General features: G+C 40.8%; 1 protein-coding gene across 1 annotated transcript in view; it reads left to right on the plus strand.

Moving 5' to 3' along the window:
• Nucleotides 1-463: 463 nt before the first annotated feature.
• Nucleotides 464-24,936, plus strand: part of DHX15 (DEAH-box helicase 15) — a 75,116-nt gene continuing 50,643 nt past the window's right edge. Inside the window, exons 1-5 of the mRNA XM_038398561.2 lie at nt 464-837; nt 6,645-6,993; nt 18,791-18,984; nt 21,653-21,812; nt 22,238-22,456. Coding sequence (XP_038254489.1) covers nt 767-837; nt 6,645-6,993; nt 18,791-18,984; nt 21,653-21,812; nt 22,238-22,456 — 993 coding nt within the window. The 5' untranslated portion in view covers nt 464-766. The remainder of the gene's footprint in view (nt 838-6,644; nt 6,994-18,790; nt 18,985-21,652; nt 21,813-22,237; nt 22,457-24,936) is intronic.

Raw genomic sequence — 24,936 nt, forward strand, 5'->3', positions numbered from 1 at the left:
TGATAGACGCATGTAAAAAGTCTGTAGGATTGGGTCTTTGTTTGTGGAGCAAGGCTAAGTCAGCCATCACAGCAAGTCACAAGGTCATGTCAGAAAAGCAATGACAATGCTACAACACAGTCATTGTGGGGAAGCGCTGCCCACTGGTGCTGAAGGGGTGGGGATGTTTCCCAGGCCCAGTTGTGGGGCCGGGCTATGTGCTGTTATAAGCAGGCTGCTCCTGGAAACGCTGCAGGAAGACACTACCAGCTGTAGCCACAGTCTCAGTCTGGTCTCTAGGCAGGGCACCGTGTCCCTGGTGCAGGGGGAGCTAGTCCTGCTTTGGGCCATGGGGCAGTGCCCAGAGGGCCAGGCTGTCCCGTGCACACCACTCCTGGCAGGCCCGCTTGCCCTGCACCGGCTCCTTCCGCCTGTGAGCGCCATGTCAGACCCCTCTGACCCCACCCCTTTCCCCACTCGCACCGCCTCACGCTGTGGCCCCCCTCCACTCCGGGGGTGGCAATTGGGTTCCCGAGGAGCGATCCGCGGGCCGGACCCGGACGCGCGGGGGTAAGGTTCCCAGCCGGACCAGGCGTGGTTGCACCGCTTCCCCCTCTTCGAAGCCGCTCGTTCAGTGTCTCGCGCGGAGCGGGGCTTCCTTCCGGCCGCCATTTTAGTTGCTGTTCCTGGCCTCGCGGCGCTGCCGCCGCTGCTGCTGCCCGAGGAGCGGAGAGCGCGGAGCCGCCGTACCCATCCCCGCCCGAAGCCCCCTGTTGCCGCTGGTACTATGTCCAAGCGCCATCGCCTAGACCTGGGGGACGACTACACCTCCAACAAGAAGCGCGCCACGGCTGACGGGTGAGGGACGCCGGGGCCTGGCCGCGCGGCCTGTGGGTCGGGGTCGGTCACTCTCGCTCTTGGAGCCGCTCCCGCCTAATCCGCTTTGTACCCTCGGCGCCAGACTCGCTCCCTATGTCTTGGGTCTGGCCGAGGAGCGGGAGGGCAGGGATCGGCGGGGCGAGGAGCCGCCTGGGCGCGGCACACAAGCCGCATGGCGAATCCCTGGGGGTAGGCGAGTCTCCTTGTCCCGCTTGGGGGGCGGCCCAAGAGCCTGGCGGCTTCGCAGAGCCTAGAGAAGGTTACGTCCATCCTCTCCAAGAGCCAGGAGCCCCGGTGCGGGGCAGGGGACACGGCGGGGGCGCCGGGCGAGCTGGGTGGGAGCGGCAGGGAGCCGGCCCCGTGCCTTTTCCTGCAGGCATCCGAAATCCTGGCCGGGGCGGGCTCCGATTTCCAGCAGTAATGTTCCTGCATCCGTGCAAACGGTGACCCCATCCGTTCTCTCGTTACTCGGCTCCTCGGGTCGCTCTGGCCGCAGCTGGGTCAGAGAGTCCCGTGAGCCGGGGTCCCCGCGCAGCGCTGAGCGGGGATCAGTATTTCTAAACTCGTGTCCTTAACGCTCCGACATGGCCTGTACCGGATCATAGTTTTCGGCCCAAGGCTGATCATCTTCCCTCAGTAATTTAGAGTGATCTCGGCAACTTCTGTCTGCAGCTTTGCAAACTGCTTTTTACGAGTAATAGCTATGATTAACGAAACTGAAGTTGGCGGGGGTGGGGGGAGGGTACGACAAAGAGATTCTTTTGTTTGTGTTCTCTACATCTTTCAGCATTTTGTGTCTAGTCAGTTTCACTGTCTTCCCCCCCCCCCCCCCCCCCGTGATCAATCATTCCTCTTTGTGTGAGATTTTCCACAGGTGAACAAAAGAGGGGATGCATTACCAAAAAAAAAAAAAAAGTAATTGTAAAATTATAAATATTGGAAGAGATGGTAGGAGACACAGGAGTGAATTTAATGACATAATTTATTTTTGTTTTTAGCTTACACTGAAAATTGTTGGGGTGGATGGATGTTCAACAACAACAAAAGTTTAGGGAGTGTCCTTAAATTAGTTTACCTTTTGGTTGAAGCATTTGAATTCTGAAATTTAAAATAGTATTCTGTAGATTTTTCTTGTTCGTGTGTGGACAACAGTAAAAGTTTAATGGAATAATTAAAAATGATGGAGGACTAATAGGAATTGCCACACTGGATCAAATCACCGGTCCATCTAATCCAGTATCTCCTCTGTGAAAGTGGTTAGTAAGGAAGCTTCAGAGAAAGATGCAAGAAATGCCAAAGTAGACACTTTTGGAATAGTTTTCCCTTTTGGGAGAATTTCGTCCTAATCAATGTCGGTTGGTAACTGGTATATACCCTGAAGCAAGAGGATTCATAATCCTTATTTAGAAACAAGTTATTACCCTATCTAATGCTGGTCTGGGTGGTCTCCTTCACAAAAGTCTGATCCTAGTGGTAGGCTTATATTTTCAAAGAAAAGGTGTGAAAAGCTTCTCATTGTCATGGGGTCTCCTTCTGCTTCCAGACTCTCCCTTTAATCAAATATCTATTTTTTGCCAGGTGTAGTTTGCATTTTTCCAGATTGACATTTTTCTAGTTGTAACTTAGGATACTTTTCCTGGCTAGTGTGGGGGCATAAGACGACATTAATTTCAGCAAAATGTAAGCTCTAATTTAAAAGTTAAGTTTTAAGCTCTTGCTATATTTATTATTGGTATTACATTAGTGCACAGGGGCTTCAGTCACATCAGACCCTCAATGTAATGATGTTGTTCAAACAGATAACATGAGACAGGTGCTGGCTCAGACAGTTTACAGTCCAAGGCCCCGATGCATCATTTTAAAGCTCGTTGCAGGATTAGTACATGAATTAGGATAAAATGGAACCAATTTTTGAAACCAGAGGCACTGCAGAGGGAGAGTGAGGGTAACAGTAACACAAAATATTGTAAAAATTAGGTCTCTTTTAAAGATAAATAAACAACATATTAATGGTGTCAGTAATGCTTACTGGTCACCTCTAGAGCCATACAATCAATTGAGGATCTAGAGATGATAAATTAGAGCTCTTATGGGCCTTTTCTAATAAGAGCAGGGAGTATTGGCCTTTGCTCGGTCACTCAACCACTTTTTAAAACAGTCTTGGGCTTAGAATTTGTAAAATACAAAAACTACTATGTGCTAACTGGAGCTGGTTGCAATTTCATTTTTTTTTTTTTTTGTAGGTAGAAGCTCCCATGCCTATTCATCTACTTTGTGTGTTAAAAAGAGGCATGGTCAGCAGCAGCCTAGGATGAATACGAGATGCTGGGGGGGGAAGTAATTGGCCATGAGCTCTCTTCAGGAACTCTCCCTATTCTTGTTATTTCCCTGAATAATATGAGGCAGCCTGGTGCCCAATAGGAAGAGTTTCTGTTGCCCCAAAATAGAGAGGGAGAATAAGAAGAATTCCTAAAGAGATTAGTTGACCATTTACTTTTAGGTGAGATTATTGGGATTATTTTTGTTGTGCCATTTGAAGTTTGTGAATTGAAATTCAAAGGATATGAAGTTGAGGGAATCCTCAGCTTGCAAGCCAAAAGGTCACTAATTATTCTTTGATTTTTAAATATGTAAGTATAACAATTGTTTATGTGTAGTTGCTGTACCTGACCACTGAACTGTTTTGAGGCAGTTTGATTTGTATCAACAGCATACTAGAAATTCTGTAGAAAAAATTGGTACTTGTAAGTTTAAAAAAAAAAGGATTTGTAAAAGACACAATTCCTATTTAAAATGTGTTAATTTTATAAATACCTTATTTACAACTCTTTTATGACCAAATGTATAGGCTAAATTATCTCTTTTGCAGCAGGAGACAATGCTGCTACCTTGAGGTATTACACTTCAGTTTACTGGTAAATCTTTTCCAGGAACAAGACTATCAAGTATACTACATCCTACTACAACAACAAGTTGACTTGTTTCAAAGGGCCAGATTTTCAAAAGTATCCTCTGGTTTTAGGTGCTCAGCTTTCTATTGAAGGCTTAATTTTAAAAAGCATTGAACACCTGCATCTTCAACTGAAATTAATCAAATAAGCACTGTGTAACTTTGAGTTCATGTCTACGCCACAGGACCCATGGCGACATAGGCACCCAGTGTAGATGCAGTGTATGCAGGCAGACGGAATTCTCTTGTTGGCATAGTAACTCCACCTCACCAAGCAGATGTTAGCTAAACCAACAGAAGCACTCTTGTTGGCATAGTTGCATCTACACTGAGGGTTTTGTTGGCATAGCTATGTTGGCTAGGGGGTGTGATTTCCCTCTCCCCACTCCTAACCACCATAGCTGGGTCAACATAAGCTTGTGTAGTCCAGGCCTGAAAATCAGACATTAGGTTTTTAAAAGATTGGCATCCAAAACTAGTGGTTGCTATTGAAAATATGGGTCAGAAATTTTTGAAGGGAAGGGGTACGTATGTGGAAAGTCACTAAATTTCTTAACCTATATTACAAATGCCCTATTAGTATTTCAGAATTATCTCTTTCAATAATCATGCTTTTCCAAGTTTACTTTTGTTCTCATCTTAGATAGTGGAAACGTGCTTGGGTTCCAGTCCTTCAAATACAATCACGCGTGCTTAACTTTATGCACTGTGACTAGCCCCATTGATTTCAGTGTGGTGATTCTCAGTGCATAAAGTTAAGCATGAGTATACATTTCCCCCTCCCCCCCCAAGTTTGGGGCCTTTGTTTTACTTGTGTTTAGTTAGTTTCTCATCTATTTCAACATTTGGGTGCCACTAGCACAATCCTGCAAAAGGTTTGGTTGCAAACATCCCAGGTCATTTTTGTAATTTAAAGGGATACTGTCAAATTAAATCACACTTTTGGCTGAAAATTTTCACCTATTACAGTGATTCTAAGTGGTGTTTGCAAAAAGAAAAGGAGTACTTGTGGCACCTTAGAGACTAACAAATTTATTAGAGCATAAGCTTTCGTGAGCTACAGCTCACTTCATCGGATGTGGTGTTTGTCACTGAAAGATGACGAGCATTTTTCAATTTTTTTTGTTTTGTTTGTTAGCTCTTTGTGGATAGTCAGTTTCTCCATCTCCAATGCATAGTCCATTTCCCCTTTTGTTTGTGTGGGTTTCTCACGGTATAATAGCAGGAGAAAAAACACTTTTAAAAGAAAATGGGATTGTAAAACCACAAAAATTACCAATGTGATTCAAAGCCAGGTATAGAATATGAAACTACCTTTCTTACATTCCCTCCCCCCCCCCAAAAGGACTAGATTGTAAATTGACCATGTTCCTTGCACAAAAAACCTGGTTCTGGTGAATTGGATAGGGGAATTAGGAGAAACAGTTTTATTGGTCTATGGTCCTTGTTCTTTTGAAATCTAAATCTGAGGCGAAATTAAATTTGATACCCATTTGAAGGCAACTTGTAAAACTAAAAGGCAGATTGAGTTTACTCCAAATATCTGACCTGAATATTCCCTCCAGCCTGACTGGGATTAATTTTAACTTGCAGTTCCCTCTTAATTTAAAGGGAATTTATCATGCAGTTTAGGCCCCACATTTGATAAGCCATAGTGCATTTTGTATCTCAGTTTCTCTGCCTTTAAAAAACAAATGCTTTTACCCTGGTTTCTCTAGCATTATTACTAGGAAGCTTAATTATGTCTATTTATAAAGTTTGTTTTTTGTGTGTGTGTAGGTGAATGTATCTGTGTGTGCATGTATTCTCTCTCTCTCTCTCTCTCTCTCTCTCTCTCTCTCTCTCTCTCTCTCTCTTTTTTTCCCCCTATTACTACAATTGGGCTGATGCTACTAGTCCACTGTTCTGTAACCGACAGCATTTAACGATGCATTATACATTTCAGGTTCCTTTAGATCTAGATTTAGGGATAGAGAGGAGAGAGAAACTCCTTTTAAATTCAGGTATAGTCTTAAAAGTCATGGGATTAGTTTTTGAGTCTCAGTGACTTGCATATCGAATTTGCTCAGCCTAAGTATAAAGGGGACTTTTCTATCTGCTAGGGCTAAAAACTCTTCATATGTGAATGTGAGAATCAAGCTGTGTTCTTTCTAGTTCATGCATCATCATCAATAACAAAAGATTTGGCAGTTGGTACAGTTCTGCTACTGGACATGAGCAAGAATAGAATCCGGCTTCCTCCCATAACTATAAGTGGATCTGTAGTGGTAGCAAGTAAAGGACTGAGAAAGAGCTGTCTGAAAAGTAAGGAGATATATAAAGAAAGCCTGGCTCTTGATATTTATTACATGTATTAGGTTAAGAAGATGCTACTTTTGTAGTCGCTTTTCTGACCTTACCTGTATGTAAATGCACATGACAGCACTCATGAGCAGTGATTGTTTTTGTAATTTTTGCATAACTAATATGGCATATGCATCAGACATGAAATTTGGTCTTTGTAGTGACACAAGCAAGTGAACAGTGATATTTTTCCTTCTCTGCTGTACACTTAAATGAAGCTGCTTGCAAACGTGTTTAAAATATTTACTGTGCATTCAGTTTGCATGAGCTGCATAATGTATTTCATGGTGAAACATTAATACTTTCTTTGGTTCTTTTGTTCTAGATTAGCTCCTATTTCCAGTTTTAAAACTACTGAATGTAAGGAAAAGAATCTAAACTCTTCATTTTTATCTAGTTTTCTTGACACTTCCTGCATACATAGGCGATGTCCCGTCTTTAAGTATTAACTTCAGCATTCTGTATTTTTGCTGTGTTCTGGAAATCCTTTTAGGAAGGACCGGGACCGGGACCGGGATCGTGAAGATCGTTCTAAAGACCGTGACAGGGATCGTGACAGAGAGAGAGATCGTGACAGAGAGAGAGACAAGGAAAAAGATTTGCGTCCTTCATCTAATTCTATGCTGCTTGTTGGTGGTGGATTACCACCTTTAAAACCAGCAATACTTCCACAGGGTATTAATCCATTCACAAACCTACCACATACACCTCGATACTATGAAATTCTAAAGAAGCGGCTTCAGCTCCCTGTCTGGGAATATAAGGAAAGATTTACAGATATCCTGATTAGGAATCAATCTTTTGTACTGGTTGGAGAGACCGGGTCTGGTAAAACGACACAGGTGAGTTCTTATTCACTTGATGCTTCCTGCTTAAAGTTTAAGATTTTGTCACAGGGTGGAGTATTCATAACCATGTTTTTTTGGATTACTATGATAAATTGTTTAGTATTGTGTTAACAATTTTATTTCAGTGTCTTAGTGACACATCACAAGTCTTATCCTCTTGAGCAATACTTGTTTAATGAACTTTTCAGTTGCTTAATGCCTAAAACATTGATCTTTATTTTACACATAATTTTAATTTTAAGATGCTAGTCCAGCTAATGGGTGAAAACTAAAGGAAAAGCATTTCTCAAAAATGTGTGTATTGCTGCTTTTATGGCACTGAGTGAACTTGAGTTGAATTTAATTAGAAAATTGACATACAAAAATCTATAGTCTCAAAAGTACTTGAATATCACTTTGTACTCTAAAAGATACATTTAACGTCAACACTTATGAAGGAGAGAAATTCACACTTTAATGATGTGAAACAGTGCTATAGAGGCTAGGTGACTTTTCCATGACTTCACAGCTAGTCTGCGTTAGAACCAGAATTAGAACTCATTTCCTGACTGCTGCCCCTGGGCTATGCTCATCAAAGGAAACGGAAGCTCAAATCTTCCATACTCCGGTCGAAAGAGAACAAAATTATATATTTTCTCTTTAACTGGTGGTGCTTCTAGTTGTTATACTACTTCTATATGTTGCTGGCTCCTTCAGAGGACAGTGGGATGCCCTTCTATATCCTAGGTGGAAATCTCCCTGGGTTAGATTTGTACAGAATACATAGCTTTCCAAAGCTACTGGTGCATTGAACAATGTGATATTTAGATCTAAAGACCTTCTGCTAACCCACCAGAGATTTGGGGACTTACAAAATAAGCAAGACATTGGGAGTGGCACACAGAAGTGGATCTGTTAAGGGGTCAGAAAATTGCTAGTTTGAGTACAGGTACAAACACTATATAGCTCCTGGTTTCTCCTCGGGGGGTGCTGATGTGGAAAAGTCCTTTATTGAATTACATGCATAAATCTCCTTGCATAGACAGAAGAATTGATTCATAAAGACTAAAAAAAAATGTAAGTTTTTAAACAGATTGTGACGAATTTGTAGCGGGTATTATGGAGATAGATTTTAGACAAAAATAAAATTTGAAAGTCTGGAAAATGTTGAGGACATCGGTACAAGATGCCGCTCTCACTGCAGGTTTCTGGAACCAGTTGTTTGTCAATGGAAAAAGGCATGGTAACATACCTCAATGATACTGCATCTTTTTTTGTTTTTTTTTTAAAGTACTCCAGCTGAAGTCAGCACTTTGTGCAATAGGTTGTCTGAGGCAACTCTGAATATACAGATCCTTTGGAAAAGAAACGTGTTCTCAGAAGTCCATTAAAGAAATCAGTCACTTTAATATGTAAAAGTCCATCAAGGATACTAACTGCAGCCTCTGAGAATTCATCTGCAGTGGTATAAGGTGGCTTGTATCCTTCATATGAATGGCTTAAACCTCCAGTAATCTTGGTTACAATGTAGGTCATTTGGGTTAACATTTTCAGAACTGAGTAGACTGTCTTAGGCCATGTTTGAACTACAAACTTTGGTCAACACAAGTTAAATTGGCATAAAGTTGCCATGGGTAGTATATCACTTGTGTGCATGCATGCTTGTCATCTTGCATAGGCACTGTGTGTACTTGCTAGGAGTGCTTATGTCGATGGACAGCGCAGAGCACCATAGGTAGGTATCTGACTGTGCAACTTGCCACTGTCCAGCATGCTGTATTTTGGTAAGTTTTGACAATGTATAATGGGGCAGAAATTAGTCACGCAGGCATGAATGGGTGCAAAGGGTCAACTTCCCAGCATGAAATTGTTTCCAACCTATAATGTCATCTCTGTCCCATAATATTGTGCCTTTAAAAAAAAAAATCCCATGAACCTGCTCGGCCATCCTTGCTCTCTGCCATCTGGAAGCATAGATCCTGTATAGCTCTGCTCTGTTGTCATGAGCATTGCAAGCACAGAACAGCTAATCTTCCGATATTTGCTGGGCCACAGAAGAACTGAATCAGCAGGGAACATGATGATTTTTTGGAGGACAGATTGGTTTTGTACATAGCAAGAACCAATTCAAGGTTGGCAGTGGTCTTCACGGAACAGCTGCAGATGGTGTGCTGCTTCTGGGTCCAAGAAATGAACACTGATGGGATTGCATGGTAATGCAGGTTTGGGATTGGTTGTAAAACTTTTGGATGTGTAAGGCCACATTCCTGAATATATGTGCTGAGCTCACCCTAGCCTTGCAGTGCCGGGACAACAAAGTGAGAGCTGCACTGACAGTGGATAATGGAGTGGCAGTCGCACTGTGGAAACTTGCAACACTGGGTCATTATTGGTCAATGGTAAATCATTTTGGAGTTGGGAAATCCACTGCAGGGGCTTTTGTCATGCAAGCATGTACAGCTGTTAATTGTCTCCTGCTATGCTGGACTGTGATTCCTGGCAGTGTGCACGACACAGTGGATGGATTTGTATCAGTTGGGTTCCTGAACTGCAGTGGAGTAACAGACCACCTTGCCACAGACTACACCATTAGAAAGGGCTATGGTTATGCAAGCATTGATGTATCAGTGGAGCCACTTCACCGACCTTGGCTGGTCAGGCAAGGTGCATGATGCTTGTATCTTTAAAAACGGGCCTGTTCAGAAACCTACAGGCAGGGATTTTCTTTTCTGACTAGCGGATTCTGATTTGAAAAATTTGAAATCCCAATAGTGATCCTAGGGTTGCTAGCCTACCCCTTGCTCCCCGGCTCATGAAACTGTACGCCAGCCACCGCAACTGCACCAAGGAAAGATTCATCTACCAGCTCAGTAGGTACAGAATTACAGTTGAATGTGTGTTTAGTTGATTGAAGGGATGCTGGCGTTCTTTACTCACAAGATTGGATCTCAGTGAAACGTCTCAGTGGTTATAGCTGCCTGCTCTTTCTTAGATAGTATCTGTGAAGCAAAGAGGGAAAAGTTGCTATCGTGGTGGAAGTGGAGCGTCTGTCTGCTGAATTTGTACAGCCAGACACAAGGATTATAAGAAGAGTTCAGTGTCGAACTGTGCGGCTCAGAGGCTTTGAAAAGAGCACTTTAACAGTGAGCCACAGTAATGCATTGTGGTGAACTATGCTTTACCCGGCCCTGCTGTTTTGGTGCTTGGTGTACACCGATGAATACCACACTGTCAGTGCTCCTATTAATTTTTCAGTGCTTGGTGTACATTTGATTATTTTTCACTGAATCTATGAGTTTTGGGTCACTGTACAGTAACAAGTGGGTATTTTCAGAACTGCTAGGCACTCTGCAGCATACGTTGTGAACTAATAAAGGTTAATTACTTTCAAACAATAGAATTTATTCAATAACAAAACCAATGCAAATAAAAAATCTGTGCAATTTAAAAGCAATTACATTTAACGGAACAGAACTTAACAAGGGGAGAGAACATGTATGTCCATTTTACCTACACAAACAGCAACTGTGGCATTCAGAGGTGTATGTGAGGCGTGATTGTCCTTAATGTCCCCCAGAGAGGAGTAGTAGGGTTAGGAATGCGGCTCTTGACACCATGTGGAATGTTGAGGGGGAGATGTAGGGAGGTGCTGTAATGGAGTTCTTCATGGATTGCAGGGGAAGGCGAGCCCAGGATCATTGAACCTGTAGGTCCACAAGAGTCTGCAGCGTCTGTGTTTGCTGGTGGAGAAACCCCATTATGTGCTGGAACTCCTTTTCCTGCTGGGACTCACGGATTGTTCTCCTCTGCACTCTTTTCCTTCTCCAGGTTATCTGCAGTATTCACCTTCCAGGCCCTTTGCTCGCACTGGCTTGCAGGATCTCCCTGAAAATGTCATCCCAAGTTCTCTTCTTTCTCCTCCTTATCTGGCTCAGGCATTCCACCGGTTTGGGGAGAGAACCCCTTAAGGCTGCAATGGCAGCAACTACAATTAAAGCACACAGAGGTACTGTTGTCGGTATAGTCAGAGTGGAAGGTGTATGTTAAGATTCAGAGCTCCCTTCCCTTGCTCTCTCAAAGTTTATTAAACAAATAAACAATTATTATTATTATTGACACCTCTGCCGATAAGTGATTGCATTCTTGCTAAAAATGCAAAACTCAGGTTCACCTTAACTGTGGAACTGTAATTGGCACTTCCATAATGCTCTTAAATTTTCCTAGTGTAGACTGACCCGTAGAGATAGTAGCTGCTCCCACTAGGAGTGTCACCACACAGAACAGAGCACTGTTCAGCATACCCCCAGTGATGCCTCTGCCCTGTGCATGGTTTTATGAGAATTGAGGCCGAATGCATGGGGTTTCTGAGCAAGTGGGGCAACAATCCACAAGGAAAGAATTACAGGTGAAAACCTGGTTCTATTGACATCAATCATAGTTTTACCATTGACTTCCATGGGGCCAGGATTTCACCCTGTAAACTTTTAAGCAGTGAAGGTTTTTTAGTAGTTGAAGAATCCTTTAAACAGTACCTGAGTCTTTTTCCTTACCCCTGCACCAAAAAAACTAACAGAAAAGGAACTCTTGCCTTGATTACGTTATTCATTTGACTTGATCTGTTTTTTGTTGTTTTTTTTTAAAGAACTCTACTGAATTTTCATTTGGTTATTATTTTGGTCCGTCACAAATGTATGCAATGTAGACTGTTACCTCTGCAGGTCACCAGGTTCATGTGGTGGTTTTTGTGTTTGAAAATCTCTAGCCTCCCTTAGAAAGCCCCTCTGTGTCAAGGGGCTGACAAAGCTAATGAAAGCTCTTCCTGATCCATTTGATATCTGTGAAATAGCTTTCTTACAAGGAAAGTCCATTTTCCTGGTGGCAGTAATTTTGGCTCCTGCAATGGCTTCAGATTCTTATCGATCCACATGATAAGTTTTATAAGGACCGTGTGATGCTATAGATTTATTCTAAATTCCTACCAGGGATGATGACCGAGTTCCACTTTATTGTGAAACAGTCATCTTTCTTTGTGCTTGCATGCTGGTCCTGGAGAGGCCTTTCTTTGTAAACTTGATGTAAAGAGATATTTGGTTTTTATTTGAATCATGTTAAAGCCCTTAAAGTCCACCCAGCTTTTTTTGTTTAACACCATTATAGTAGATTCTGCTGTTACCAAGAAAACCACTTCTAAATGGCTGTCTAATTATATTTCTCACTGTTGTAGCCTGGAAGCCTGCTGTTTTAAGGTCATGTTGAGACTTACTCTGTTTGTAGAGGTGATGCTTCAGCAACTAGCCTCAGACTTGCATTTTTACTGGTGTCTTCCAAAGTGGCCTCACTTCTTCTCTTCACATGTGTGAAGGTCTTGTGTGCATGTTTCTACTCAGGAATCCAAGTGCCGATTATCTATGTTAGAGAACCTATTCTTTTGCCTATCTTATCCAAACTTTTCTTCTCCTAAGGGTTCTTTTCTGTTCAGATGTCTCTGTTATCCCTCTTTTGACAAATTTTAATAGCTACTCTAGGCCAGTGCTTCTCAAACTATCTGATGTGGCGGACTGGCAATTTTTTCCCCCCCAGTGTGCCAGGAACTGGAACCATATTTGCTAGGGACTGGTACCATATTTGTGCCATATTATTACAGTTTTCACATAGGTACATAGCACATCAGATCAGAAAAACTAACATTCTTCACTGTATTAATTGGAATGGGAGTGTGGCGTACATGCGGAGATGTTCCCATTTAAATACATTGAAGACTGACTGAAAGGCTGTGTGTCTGTTTGGATAGTATAAAATGACTACTATTCGTTTATGATCCAAGAAAATATTTGAACATTCGTACTAAAAATTTATATCGGAAACAATATAACAAAATAAAAGTTGGCAGACATTTATTTTATTTTGTAAACAAATAATACAATATTACAATACAAATAAAAAATGTTAAAAAATCAAACCAGCAAAGTCTTCTAACAAAGATATTATAAAAAAATTTATTAACACAATAATAGGCATGGTAAAACCTTAACCTTTACTAATGTGAAAGGTGAGCCTGCTTCTTCTTTCAGTTTATCCAGTCATGGTTCAATTGAGGATAGTGCCACACTCAATGGAGAATGACTATCCATACTATTCCTGTACTTTTGTCTTAATGACACTTATGGTTGATTTCAGAGTAGCAGCCGTGTTAGTCTGTATTCGCAAAAAGAAAAGGAGTACTTGTGGCACCTTAGAGACTAACATTTATTAGAGCATAAGCTTTCGTGTCTGTAGCTCACGAAAGCTTATGCTCTAATAAATTTGTTAGTCTCTAAGGTGCCACAAGTACTCCTTTTCTTTTTACTTGCAAGAAGTATGTTGAAGGAAATGGGAGAAGAGTTTTCAGAGCAATTTCAGTAAGCTCAGGATATTCTGCTTCCACTTTTATCCAAAATGAAGCAAGTTATGTTGTAGTTTCGAAACTAATCTTCATTCTTTCGTCAGCAGCCAGCTCCAACAGTTTATCCTCCATAGTGACAGTTAAGTCATCTTTCAATGGAATAAATGGATTTCGGATCCATCCAGTCCCTTTCCGTGGATCTTTTTCTGCTGGAAAATAAAACTCAAAATGTTCTGCCAAATTCGTCAAGTGTTCACTAATTACATTTTGTAGAGATGTAACATCAAGGTCTTCACCTGCATTGGTGGTGATTGTCGCTAAGTTGTGAAACACGTCATAACAATCTCTTGACACTCGACTCTTCCATATTTTTAACTTTCGTTTCTGTCCGTCGATCTTGTCTGCCATTGTAAGACATGAAGCCATCCTTCCCTGCATGGAGGTGTTGAAATCATTAAAGATGGCAAAGATACCAGCCAGATAGGCCAGCTTGGCTATCCAATCCACATCTTGGAACAGTTGTGACCAATTTGGTTTTTTGTCCTGAAGAAACTCGGCAAGCTCGTTTCAGAGCTCAAATACTCTTGACAGGACTTTTCCCCTTGATAACCAACGTACATCGACATGCAATAGGAGCTTCCATATCATCACATAATGCAGCAAATAGTCTTGAATTTAAAGCATTCGCCTTTACTTGGTTCACAATTTTTACGACCTCGCTGAACACACTGTTTACTTCTGTTGACGTTTTTTTTGTTGCAAGACTTCCTTGGTGAAGGAAGCAGTATGTCGACTTGCATTCGGGTGCAAGCGCCTTAATCTGGGTAACCACTCCAGAATGCCATCCTGTCATTGCGGCAGCGCCATCAGAACATACGCCTACACAAAACTTGAAATCCAACCCACATTTGTTAATGATGTAGTCGCTCACAGTCTTGGACACTTCAGAACTAGTTTTTGTTGGTTTTAGTGAAGCAGAAAACAAAAACTCTTCAAATCACCTTCATGTTCAAAGTGCACAAACACTATCAGAATTGTCCTATTAACTATGTCTGTACATTCATCAAGCTGCAAAGAAAAGTACTTAGCTAATTTAATCTGTCCTATTAGCTGATCTTCCATATCGTGAGCCAGATCACGAATTTGTTGAGCTATAGTATCATTTGAAAGTGGCACCTGAGCCGCCGCTTTGCCGCCAGCTCACCCAGCATTTCCATGCAGACATCTTTAATACGGCGTATCACTAGTGTCTCACCAATTGTGTATGGCTTTTTAGCCTTAGCAACGCGAAGCGCTACTTTATAAGAAGCTCACAAAGCATAAGTATTTATGTGTGATGCTTCAAAGATCTGTTTCTTACGGCCTTTTAAATCAACATGCTTTCTTTCGAAGAACTCTTTCGGCTTTGAACTAATTGCATTATATTTTGTATTTAAATGCCTCTTGAGCTTTGGTGGCTTCATTGTGTCGTTAGCCAACACATCACCACAAATAACGCACTGCGTTGGCACTCCACTATCATTCGTGGCTACAAAACGAACTGAATGTATGAGGAGTCATATTTCCGAGTAAAACTAGTACGAATTCTTATTGTTGACAATACTTTGGTTTCATTTACGTTGCCATCATCTGATTCAGAATTACTTGAGTGTTCAGCAACCGGATGTCTCTGCTTGATAAAGATGTTGATTGCGCCTCGCTTCGCCATCTGTAAATTAGGCATAAAAATAATTAATATCAATTCCATTACCCTGGGAATATACTTAATTTATTATGATAGGATGAAAGCCGAATAAATGCAGTGGGAATGCTTTTATTGAGAAATATGAGCTGGAGAATATTGATTCATAGGGTAAGTAATGTTAGGATACGATAATATAAATTTTAAAATTAAATTGCAAACAGGATAATAATTGGAAAGTTAAGATGGTTTGAACATATGGAAAAAATGAATAATGAATGTCTAAAATAACATTCTTCCGACTGAAAGATATGGAGTGAGAAAGCGAGGAATTTTGAGAACTTCCTGGCAGAAACACGTAGGTTTGATTCTAGAACAGGGGAAGGCTATAAGGAATGAGAGCGTGTATGAAACAATATATGGATATGGAGGAAGCAAGGATGTTACGCTCATACCAAGCACACGGGATCTTTTCAGTGGGAAAAGGCAGATACGCTGCATTTATTGAAAATATAGCAGTTAGCATATGCTTCTCTCACTCTCTCTCTCTCTCTCTCTCTCCTTCCAGTTGTTGTTTATAGTTATTAGTCTGTTGTAGTTCGAGTCAATCTAATGGCCAGTTAGATTGAGCATGTGTGAGGAGCTGGGCTCTGTCAGTTGCGATCCAATGCTCTGAGGCTATGCGGGACTGAACCGAGAGTTCCATGGCAAAACACCCCAGCTTTATAGTTGTAAATTCCCATTTGAGTCCATGCATTTTGCAACGTCATCCTGTAATTATTAGTCTTTAAGGGGTGTTAATCTTGGAGTTTTCTGCTGTTATCATTTTATGGTTATTGTCGGGCTTCCCATCGTTATCTCCTATTTGTTGTCTCACCTTCGGCTGTGCCTATTTCACTTCTGAGGTCATCAAAGCTGCTAACATGTTTAGCATCCGATACAATGGATGTTTTCTGATTGTCTCCTGGTCTTTCCAAGTCTCTCACTTTTTCTTTCAGAGTAGCAGCCGTGTTAGTCTTTATCCGCAAAAAGAAAAGGAGCACTTGTGGCATTTATTTGAGCATAAGCTTTTCTGAGCTACAGCTCACTTCATCGGATGCACGTAGGGGGATTTTATATACACAGAGAACATGAAACAATGGGTGTTACCATACACGCTGTAACGAGAGCGATCAAGTAAGGTGAGCTGTTACAAGCAGGAGAGGAAAAAAACCTTTTGTAGCGATAATAGAGGTGGGCCATTTCCAGCAGTTGACAAGAACGTGAGAGGAACAGTTGCGGGGGGTGGGAGGGAATAAACATGGGGAAATAGTTTTATTTTGTGTAATGACACATCCACTCCCAGTCTTTATTGAAGCCTAATTTAATGGTGTCCAGTTTGCAAATTAATTCTGCTGAATTGGAATTAATTTGCAAACTGGACACCATTAAATTAAGGGCTATGGCAGGATAGGATAGAAAATAATTATTAAAATTTATAATATTATTCTCTGATCAATGGGTTTGGATGGGGTCCCAAATGACAAATGCGCAGAGATCCGTATGACGCTCTTTATTCAACTTCTTGATGGTAACTGCCGGTGGGGCGGGGTCTTTATATATGCGAAGGAGTGGGGTAAGCGTGCGCTCGCACATCTCATACAAAACATGCTGTCGCACTATGACATAATTATCAATATTATAATGTTTCTGAAAACAAAATATTATTTAATATTGTCGACTTTTATCAACTGATAATTATTCTTTGTGGAATTTCGGTGCCATTTTTAAATTATACTGTTCGTTCTTTCTGTCTGTTTTTCCTTTCTTCCTTCCTGGAAACTCACCGCGGATTGGCACCAGTCCACAGACCACCACTTTGAGAAGCTCTAGACCTCTTGTATTTTTCTTATTTTAATCCTAAAAACGTTGCTTTTTCAGTATGTCTTTGTGTTTGCCTCCTGTTGCAGCTTGTGGATTTTTCTGTTGCATTTAGGATCGCTGGCCTTGTCAGTTTCTTCGAGTAGCAATCTATAGACGAACGTTTTTGAAGGAAAAAAATCTTTTTCTATTTAAAAGAAACTTACATGAATTAAGTCATTCATTCTCCATGTTTAGTGGGATTCTGTAGTTTTGTTTGTATCTTTCTCTTTTTGCACTTCGTTTTAGCTCTTAATCTAGGAGTATTCTGAAAGAAAATTACTAGGGGCCTGGTTACATGGACATTAATGCTATGGGAGTTCTGCTTGACCTCTAGACCCATGACTGGTTATCCCTGGAGATGGCTTCAGAGAATGTGATTTACTGAACCTCTCATCGAGTTAAGAGTGTAATCCAAGTATATTTCATTTACTATCATCTGCATGTCAGATTGTTATCAGAGGTGCAGATTATTCTTTCTGTATTAAGAATAAAGTTTAATATAGACTGTAAATGATGGGGGTGGGGGACTAAATCTCCTGTCATTGGATCAGTAAATTGCTTATTAGGCAAACAAAATAAACACGTTCTGATTCCATTGGTAATACCAGGAATTCATACCTGTTTGGTAAAAGTTAGGTTCTGTTCCTGTTTCTTTAGGAACTTTAACCAAATGGAGATGCCAGACTTTTTGTTCTTTTTACTTCACTATGATATTTTAAGGTATTTTCTGGTTCAGCCAAATTTTTAATATTTGAGTATTTTTTTCAAGGAACTACACCTGTAATAAATACTGTTTAATTTTAAAGTGTGCTTTATAACGTATTTAAACAATTTTATAGCAATCTTCAAGGGTATGTCTACTGTGTGGCCTTTGCCCATGCTTCTACATGTGTGTTTGCCCATACCACCTTGCTATTCACATACACAGCACTCAAGCAGGTGCTTATCAATATTTTGAATCCATGCTTGCTTGCAGGATGGGGGTTTGTTTTAAAGCCTGAGCTGTGCTTTATCTCTTGCTGAACCCCACCCTCTTTTCAATGAGGACCCAGGCAATACTCAGTCCTCCAGTTCCTTTCTAAAGTTACTCTACAGGGTCTGACAAGTTTTCTCATAATTGACTGAAGAGGAATGTTAGTGTCTCAGCACACAAAATCATGGGATATGCCCCCAAAGACATCTGGGTGAGTTTGGGCAGAAATAGGAAGGACACAGTAACACGGGTAGAGCTTTACTCTTGGAGCTGTAATTCTCTGGCCAAGGTAGACTACCCGAATGTTCAGACCCAGCTAACTGCGTGTATAGACACACCCTAAAATGTATACATTAAGATTTCATGAAACTTCATATGAGTTTACTTTTCTTAGATGCCACTGGAGTTTCAGCACTTCTGCTAAACTGAGGTTATCTGACAGTTGTTTAAATGTACAGTCAACCAATACATTCTCACTAATTTGAAAAATGGCAGGTGTTGTGAAAACTAGTACTATTTAATTGTGAAATATTTTATCTTCATTTTGAATTAACACAAGTGTACTTCTCATTCATTCCACAGCTTCACATCTATATTTGATCCAAGTTATTGGTAAATGGATTCAGGAAATATAAATTTCACTTATCCTTCTCATAATTTGCTTTTTTTTAAATACCAATAAGCCAGCTGACTCCTTGCTTTCTCCAAAAAAAAAAATAAAAAAATCTCATTTTCAGTTTCTAATGGAAGTTATAGGCTGTAAAACAGGACTTTTATCTTTAGATACCACCTGCTGCAACAACTACTGAATAAACTGTGTTGCATCTGAGTGGACATTTAAAGTGTATTTAAATTGCAAATTTGTTCTTGACAGATCCCTCAGTGGTGTGTTGACTACATGCGGTCTTTACCTGGACCTAAGAGAGGTGTAGCTTGTACGCAGCCTAGGAGAGTAGCTGCAATGAGTGTGGCACAACGAGTTGCTGATGAAATGGATGTGATGTTGGGTCAGGAAGTTGGTTACTCGATTCGATTTGAAGACTGCAGTAGTGCAAAAACAATTCTGAAGTAAGTATTGTAACAGTCAACAAAAAGTGGACAATTGCTTATCTTGGGTAGCAGGCTTGTGCAGGGCCAAAGGTTTTGATTGGGAGTCTGGAGGTAGCAAGGTTGTGAGAGAGGAGAATGGGGAAAATATGTGGGGACAGAGGGCTATGCCCAGAAGGAATAGGGGAAAAGTGGAGCTTAAGCTCTGGGGGACCTGCAGATTTGATGGAGAAGTGAAAGGTGAAAGTAACTTGTCTTTCAAAATTCCTATCGTACACTGGAGATGAATTCTCCACGCCAGATTTTAGCATTGAGAGGGAAGAAGACAAAGTAAGAAAGGATACAGCCGTGGGTAGGAGAATGTATATAAGGAGCGAGGGCGGTGTGGATACTAGTCTAATAGGTTATACTGGCTGTAGAATGACTGTGCCTAATAGGGTACAAAATGTGAGCGAGGCCAAACAGCAAAAATTAAGCTGTTTATACACCAATGCGAGGAGCCTAGATAACAAAATGGAGGAACTAGAGCTACTGGTGCAGGAAGTGAAACAAGATATTATAGGGATAACAGAAACATGGTGGAATAGTAGTCATGACTGGACTACAGGTATTGAAGGGTATGTGTTGTTTAGGAAAGACAGAAACAAAGGTAGAGGTGGTGGAGTAGCATTGTATATCAATGATGAGGTAGAATGTAAAAAAATAAGAAGCGATGCAATGGATAAGACAGAGTCCATCTGGGCAAAAATTACACTGGGGAAGAAAACTAGTAAAGCCTCTCCTACGATAGTGCTTGGGGTGTGCTATAGACCTCCGGGATCTAATTTGGATATGGATAGAGCCCTTTTTAATGTCTTCAATAAAGTAAATACTAATGAAAACTGCGTGATCATGGGAGACTTTAACTTCCCAGATATAGACTGGAGGACCAGTGCTAGTAATAATAATAGGGCTCAGATTTTCCTAGATGCGATAGCTGATGGATTTCTTCATCAAGTAGTTGCTGAACTGACTAGAGGGGATGCCATTTTAGATTTAATTGGGTGAGTAGCGAGGACCTCATAGAAGAAATGGTTGTAGGGGACAATCTTGGCTCAAGTGATCATGCGCTAATTCAATTCAAACTAAATGGAAGGATTAACAAAAATAAATCTGCAACTAGGGTTTTTGATTTCAAAAGGGCTGACTTTCAAAAATTAAGGAAATTAGTTAGGGAAGTGGATTGGACTGAAGAACTTATGGATCTAAAGGTAGAGGAGGCCTGGGATTACTTTAAATCAAAGCTGCAGAAGCTATCGGAAGCCTGTATCCCAAGAAAGGGGAAAAAATTCATAGGAAGGAGTTGTAGACCAAGCTGGATGAGCAAGCATTTTAGAGAGGTGATTAAGAAGAAGCAGAAAGCATACAGGGAGTGGAAGATGGGAGGGATCAGCAAGGAAAGCTACCTAATTGAGGTCAGAACATGTAGGGATCAAGTGAGACAGGCTAAAAGTCGAGTAGAGTTGGACCTTGCAAAGGGAATTAAAAGCAATAGTAAAAGGTTCTATAGCCATATAATTAAGAAGAAAACTAAGAAAGAAGAAGTGGGGCCGCTTAACACTGAGGATGGAGTGGAGGTTAAAGATAATCTAGGCATGGCCCAATATCTAAACAAATACTTTGCCTCAGTCTTTAATAAGGCTAAAGAGGATCTTAGGGATAATGGTAGCATGACAAATGGGAATGAGGATATAGAGGTAGATATTACCATATCTGAGGTAGAAGCGAAACTGAAACAGCTTAATGGGACTAAATCGGGGGGCCCAGATAATCTTCATCCAAGAATATTAAAGGAATTGGCACCTGAAATTGCAAGCCCATTAGCAAGAATTTTTAATGAATCTGTAAACTCAGGAGTAGTACCGAATGATTGGAGAATTGCTAATATAGTCCCTATTTTTAAGAAAGGAAAAAAAAAAAGTGATCCGGGTAACTACAGGCCAGTTAGTTTGACATCTGTAGTATGCAAGGTCCTGGAAAAAATTTTGAAGGAGAAATTAGTTAAGGACATTGAAGTCAATGGTAAATGGGACAAAATACAACATGGTTTTACAAAAGGTAGATCATGCCAAACCAACCTAATCTCCTTTTTTGAAAAGGTAACAGATTTTTTAGATAAAGGAAATGCAGTGGATCTAATTTACCTAGATTTCAGTAAGGCATTTGATACCATGCCACCTGGGGAATTATTAGTTAAATTGGAGAAGATGGGGATCAATATGAACATCAAAAGGTGGATAAGGAATTGGTTAAAGGGGAGACTGCAACGGGTCCTACTGAAAGGCGAACTGTCAGGTTGGAGGGAGGTTACCGGTGGAGTTCCTCAGGGATCGGTTTTGGGACCAATCTTATTTAATCTTTTTATTACTGACCTTGGCACAAAAAGTGGGAGTGTGCTAATAAAGTTTGCAGATGATACAAAGCTGGGAGGTATTGCCAATTTGGAGAAGGATCGGGATATTACACAGGAGGATCTGGATGACCTTGTAAACTGGAGTAATAGTAATAGGATGAAATTTAATAGTGAGGAATGGGGAAGATAGAAACTGTGAGAAGGTAGTGAGTGAGAAGGAATTGTATTGTGAGAAGTTTCTACACAGCTCATACTTCAGTATTAATTTGGAAAATTTAAAATATTGTTTGTCTTCAGGTATATGACTGATGGTATGTTACTTCGTGAAGCTATGAATGACCCTTTGCTGGAGCGCTATGGTGTTATAATTCTTGACGAGGCCCATGAAAGAACATTGGCTACTGATATTTTGATGGGAGTTCTGAAAGAGGTTGTAAGGCAAAGATCTGACTTGAAGGTCAGTAGCAATTATGCTTTGTAGAAGCCAGTACATGCTCAGGAAGCACGGAAGTATAAAAGAAATTCTGAGTATGGATTTCACTATGCTTACTAATAGATTTGCTAATAAGGGTCATATTTATCTTCTGATAAATATATGGCTTCTATTTTCTATAGTGGAAGCCATGTAAATATAAAAGTAGTTTGTTATAAAACTGTTTTCCTAACGTTTCTTTCAACATATTAAACAAAAGAGAACTTTTCCCACAAATGCTTATTGGTTGAGTGGACCACTAAAGCAAGGAAATTTGGAATGAAATCTTCAAATTTGATCCTTAAATCATACATTTTAAGTTGTTTCTCACTGTCTATGTATTAAGTATAAAATTCTGTAGATTCTTGATGTTAACTTTGGATTAATGCTGTTTTCTCTCTAACTTACAGGTTATAGTTATGAGTGCTACTCTAGATGCTGGCAAATTCCAGATTTATTTTGATAATTGTCCTCTCCTAACTATCCCTGGTCGTACCCATCCAGTGGAGATTTTCTATACTCCAGAGCCAGAGAGGGATTACCTTGAGGCGGCTATTCGAACAGTAATCCAGATTCATATGTGTGAAGAAGAGGAGGGAGATCTTCTACTCTTTCTTACTGGACAAGAGGTATCTTTTGTATTCTTCATTGTAGGAGCTAGATTCAGAAGCTTATATATGTGAAGGGTTTAGTTGTGCATTCATGTTCTATTCCCTGACTTTCAAATGTGGAACTGATTGATTAAGGAAACAGATTTTGGGGAGTGAGGCAGGAGATAAATGTTGGGCTAACTCTATATGATATGAAAGATTTTTGTTAAAACAAAATTGCTAAGATTATTTCAGGGCCAAGCTTTTCTATGTAGAAACCTAAAATTAGGTTCCTAGGCTCATATTTAGGATCTAAATAACTTGAAATTGAAAAGTGCTGAGCACCCAGTAGCTCTCATTGACTTGAATGGGAGCCTCTGGGTATTCTGCACTTTTTTGAAAATCAGATTGACTATTTATGTTCCTAGATCCATTTTTTTGGAACTTCAATTTTATATTCTTTTTTTAAAAAAAAATGGCTTTGATAGTTACAGAAATGTGTGTGTATTTGTGAGACTTAATTTTTGAAGTTTGCTTTGAGAAACAGGTGGGGATATCTTTTTTTTTTTTTTTTTTTTTTTTTTTTATAACTATAAATAACCAGAGTGGTATTTCTGCAGTGATTGTCACTGTACTGATACTTTGGAGCATGAGCTTTCAGACAGTAGAGTAGAACTATACAATACAGAAACTATTTCACTATACACCAGATCCTTGCTAGAATGCGAGATTTGGGATCCATGTGCGGATCCATGCACAATTAAATGACAGGAACTCCTCACTTAAAGTCTGAGTGAAGTAAAGCTTGCTGTGTGGGGGGGGCGGGGTGCAGGGGGAAGAGGGCGGCTAATGTCAGAGTGTCCCCCTGCACCCCCTTACCCCATCTTCCATAGAGCAGGGGGGACACACGACAATCCTGGAGGGAGCTTCCTGGTCTCAGCTTGCTGATCTAATTAACAAGGCAGCGTACTTAAAGGGGAAATGCGCATAATCTCTCTCTGACACACAGACAGTCTCTGTCTGCCCTCCCCCCTTTCCTGCTGCCTTGTAGAGTGTGAGAGTTAACCCTTGAGGGCTCAGCCAAGTGCTAGTTCATCATTTAGCAGTAAGGCATTCTTTGGGAAATATCCCACCCTCTGACTTCACCACCTCAACCAAGCTTCACAATCATCATTGCTGTGTACCAGTATTAAATTGTTGGTTTAAAACGTGTGTGTGTGTGTGTGTGTGTGTATGTATGTATTATAATATAATATCGTCTTTTGTCTGGTGAAAAGATAGCTCAGTGGTTTGAGCATTGGCCTGCTAAACTCAGGGTTGTGAGTTCCATCCTTGAGGGGGCCATTTAGGGATCTGGGGCAAAAATTGGGGATTGATCCTGCTTTGAGCAGGGGGTTGGACTAGTTGACCCTCTGAGGTCCCTTCCAACCCTGATATTTTGGGGGGAGGGATAGCTCAGTGGTTTGAGCATTGGCTTGCTAAACCCAGGGTTGTGAGTTCAATCCTTGAGGAGGCCATTTAGGGATTTGGGGCAAAAATTGGGGATTGGTCCTTTGAGCAGGGGGTTGGACTAGATGATCTCCTGAGGTCCCTTCCAACCCTGATATTCTATGATCATTCTATGATCATTCTATGAAAAACATTTCCCTGGAACCTAACCCTCCCATTTACATTAATTCTTATGGGGAAATTGGATTCGCTTCACATAGTTTCACTTAAAGTCGCGTTTTTCAGGAACATAACTATAATCTTAAGTGAGGAGTTCCTGTAATTAAATTTGGGATCCATGGCTGCGACCGTGTTATATGTGAATTTGCTCTATATAGACACACGTTCTAGTGAGGGCCCGGTATATATAAAGTGAGGATTTAGGTTTTTCAAACTTTTAAAATTCTGTCTTCTCTTGTTTAAACTTAACTATTTTTCCGACATCCTTTTGTGCCAGCCAGGACAGTGGGTGTAAGTGTCCCTCCCTGTAATTAAGAAATGGGGGTGGGGGAGGAGGTGAGGAGATGAAATCTGTGTTATGAAAGTGGCTGGCTGGATTAATGTCCTCAAAATCTTGTGTTCTGCAGAGGGTGAGATAGTGTTCTTGCTGGCTGAACTGGGTTTTTTGGTACATATTGTGACATTATCTAGGGTATGATCTTGATTGCTAAACATCTGTGTCCCCTCAATTCTCCAACCTGGGGTCCCTTTTACACTGCTTTGCTGTGAGAGCAACCACTTCTGGTCTGCTGTCGCACAGCACCCAGCATGTAAATTACTCTCAGCTATACAGTATGAGTGCTACGGCCAGACACTCTCTTGAATTACACTGCAGAGCAACACCTGCAAATTCCCAGCCCCAGACTTTCCCCCAGAAATGTGCATCTTGTACTGTCCAGCTCCTGGACAATACAAGCTCATATAAAGTTTGTCATTTCTTTAGTAGAAAATGATATACACACATTCTGTTATCCCAAATGAAGCTTCCCCGCCACTTCAATCTAAATGCACGCTGGTTTAGATAAAACAAG

Source organism: Dermochelys coriacea, chromosome 4 (genome assembly GCF_009764565.3).
Source record: "Dermochelys coriacea isolate rDerCor1 chromosome 4, rDerCor1.pri.v4, whole genome shotgun sequence".
Classification (NCBI taxonomy): Eukaryota; Metazoa; Chordata; order Testudines; family Dermochelyidae; genus Dermochelys; species Dermochelys coriacea.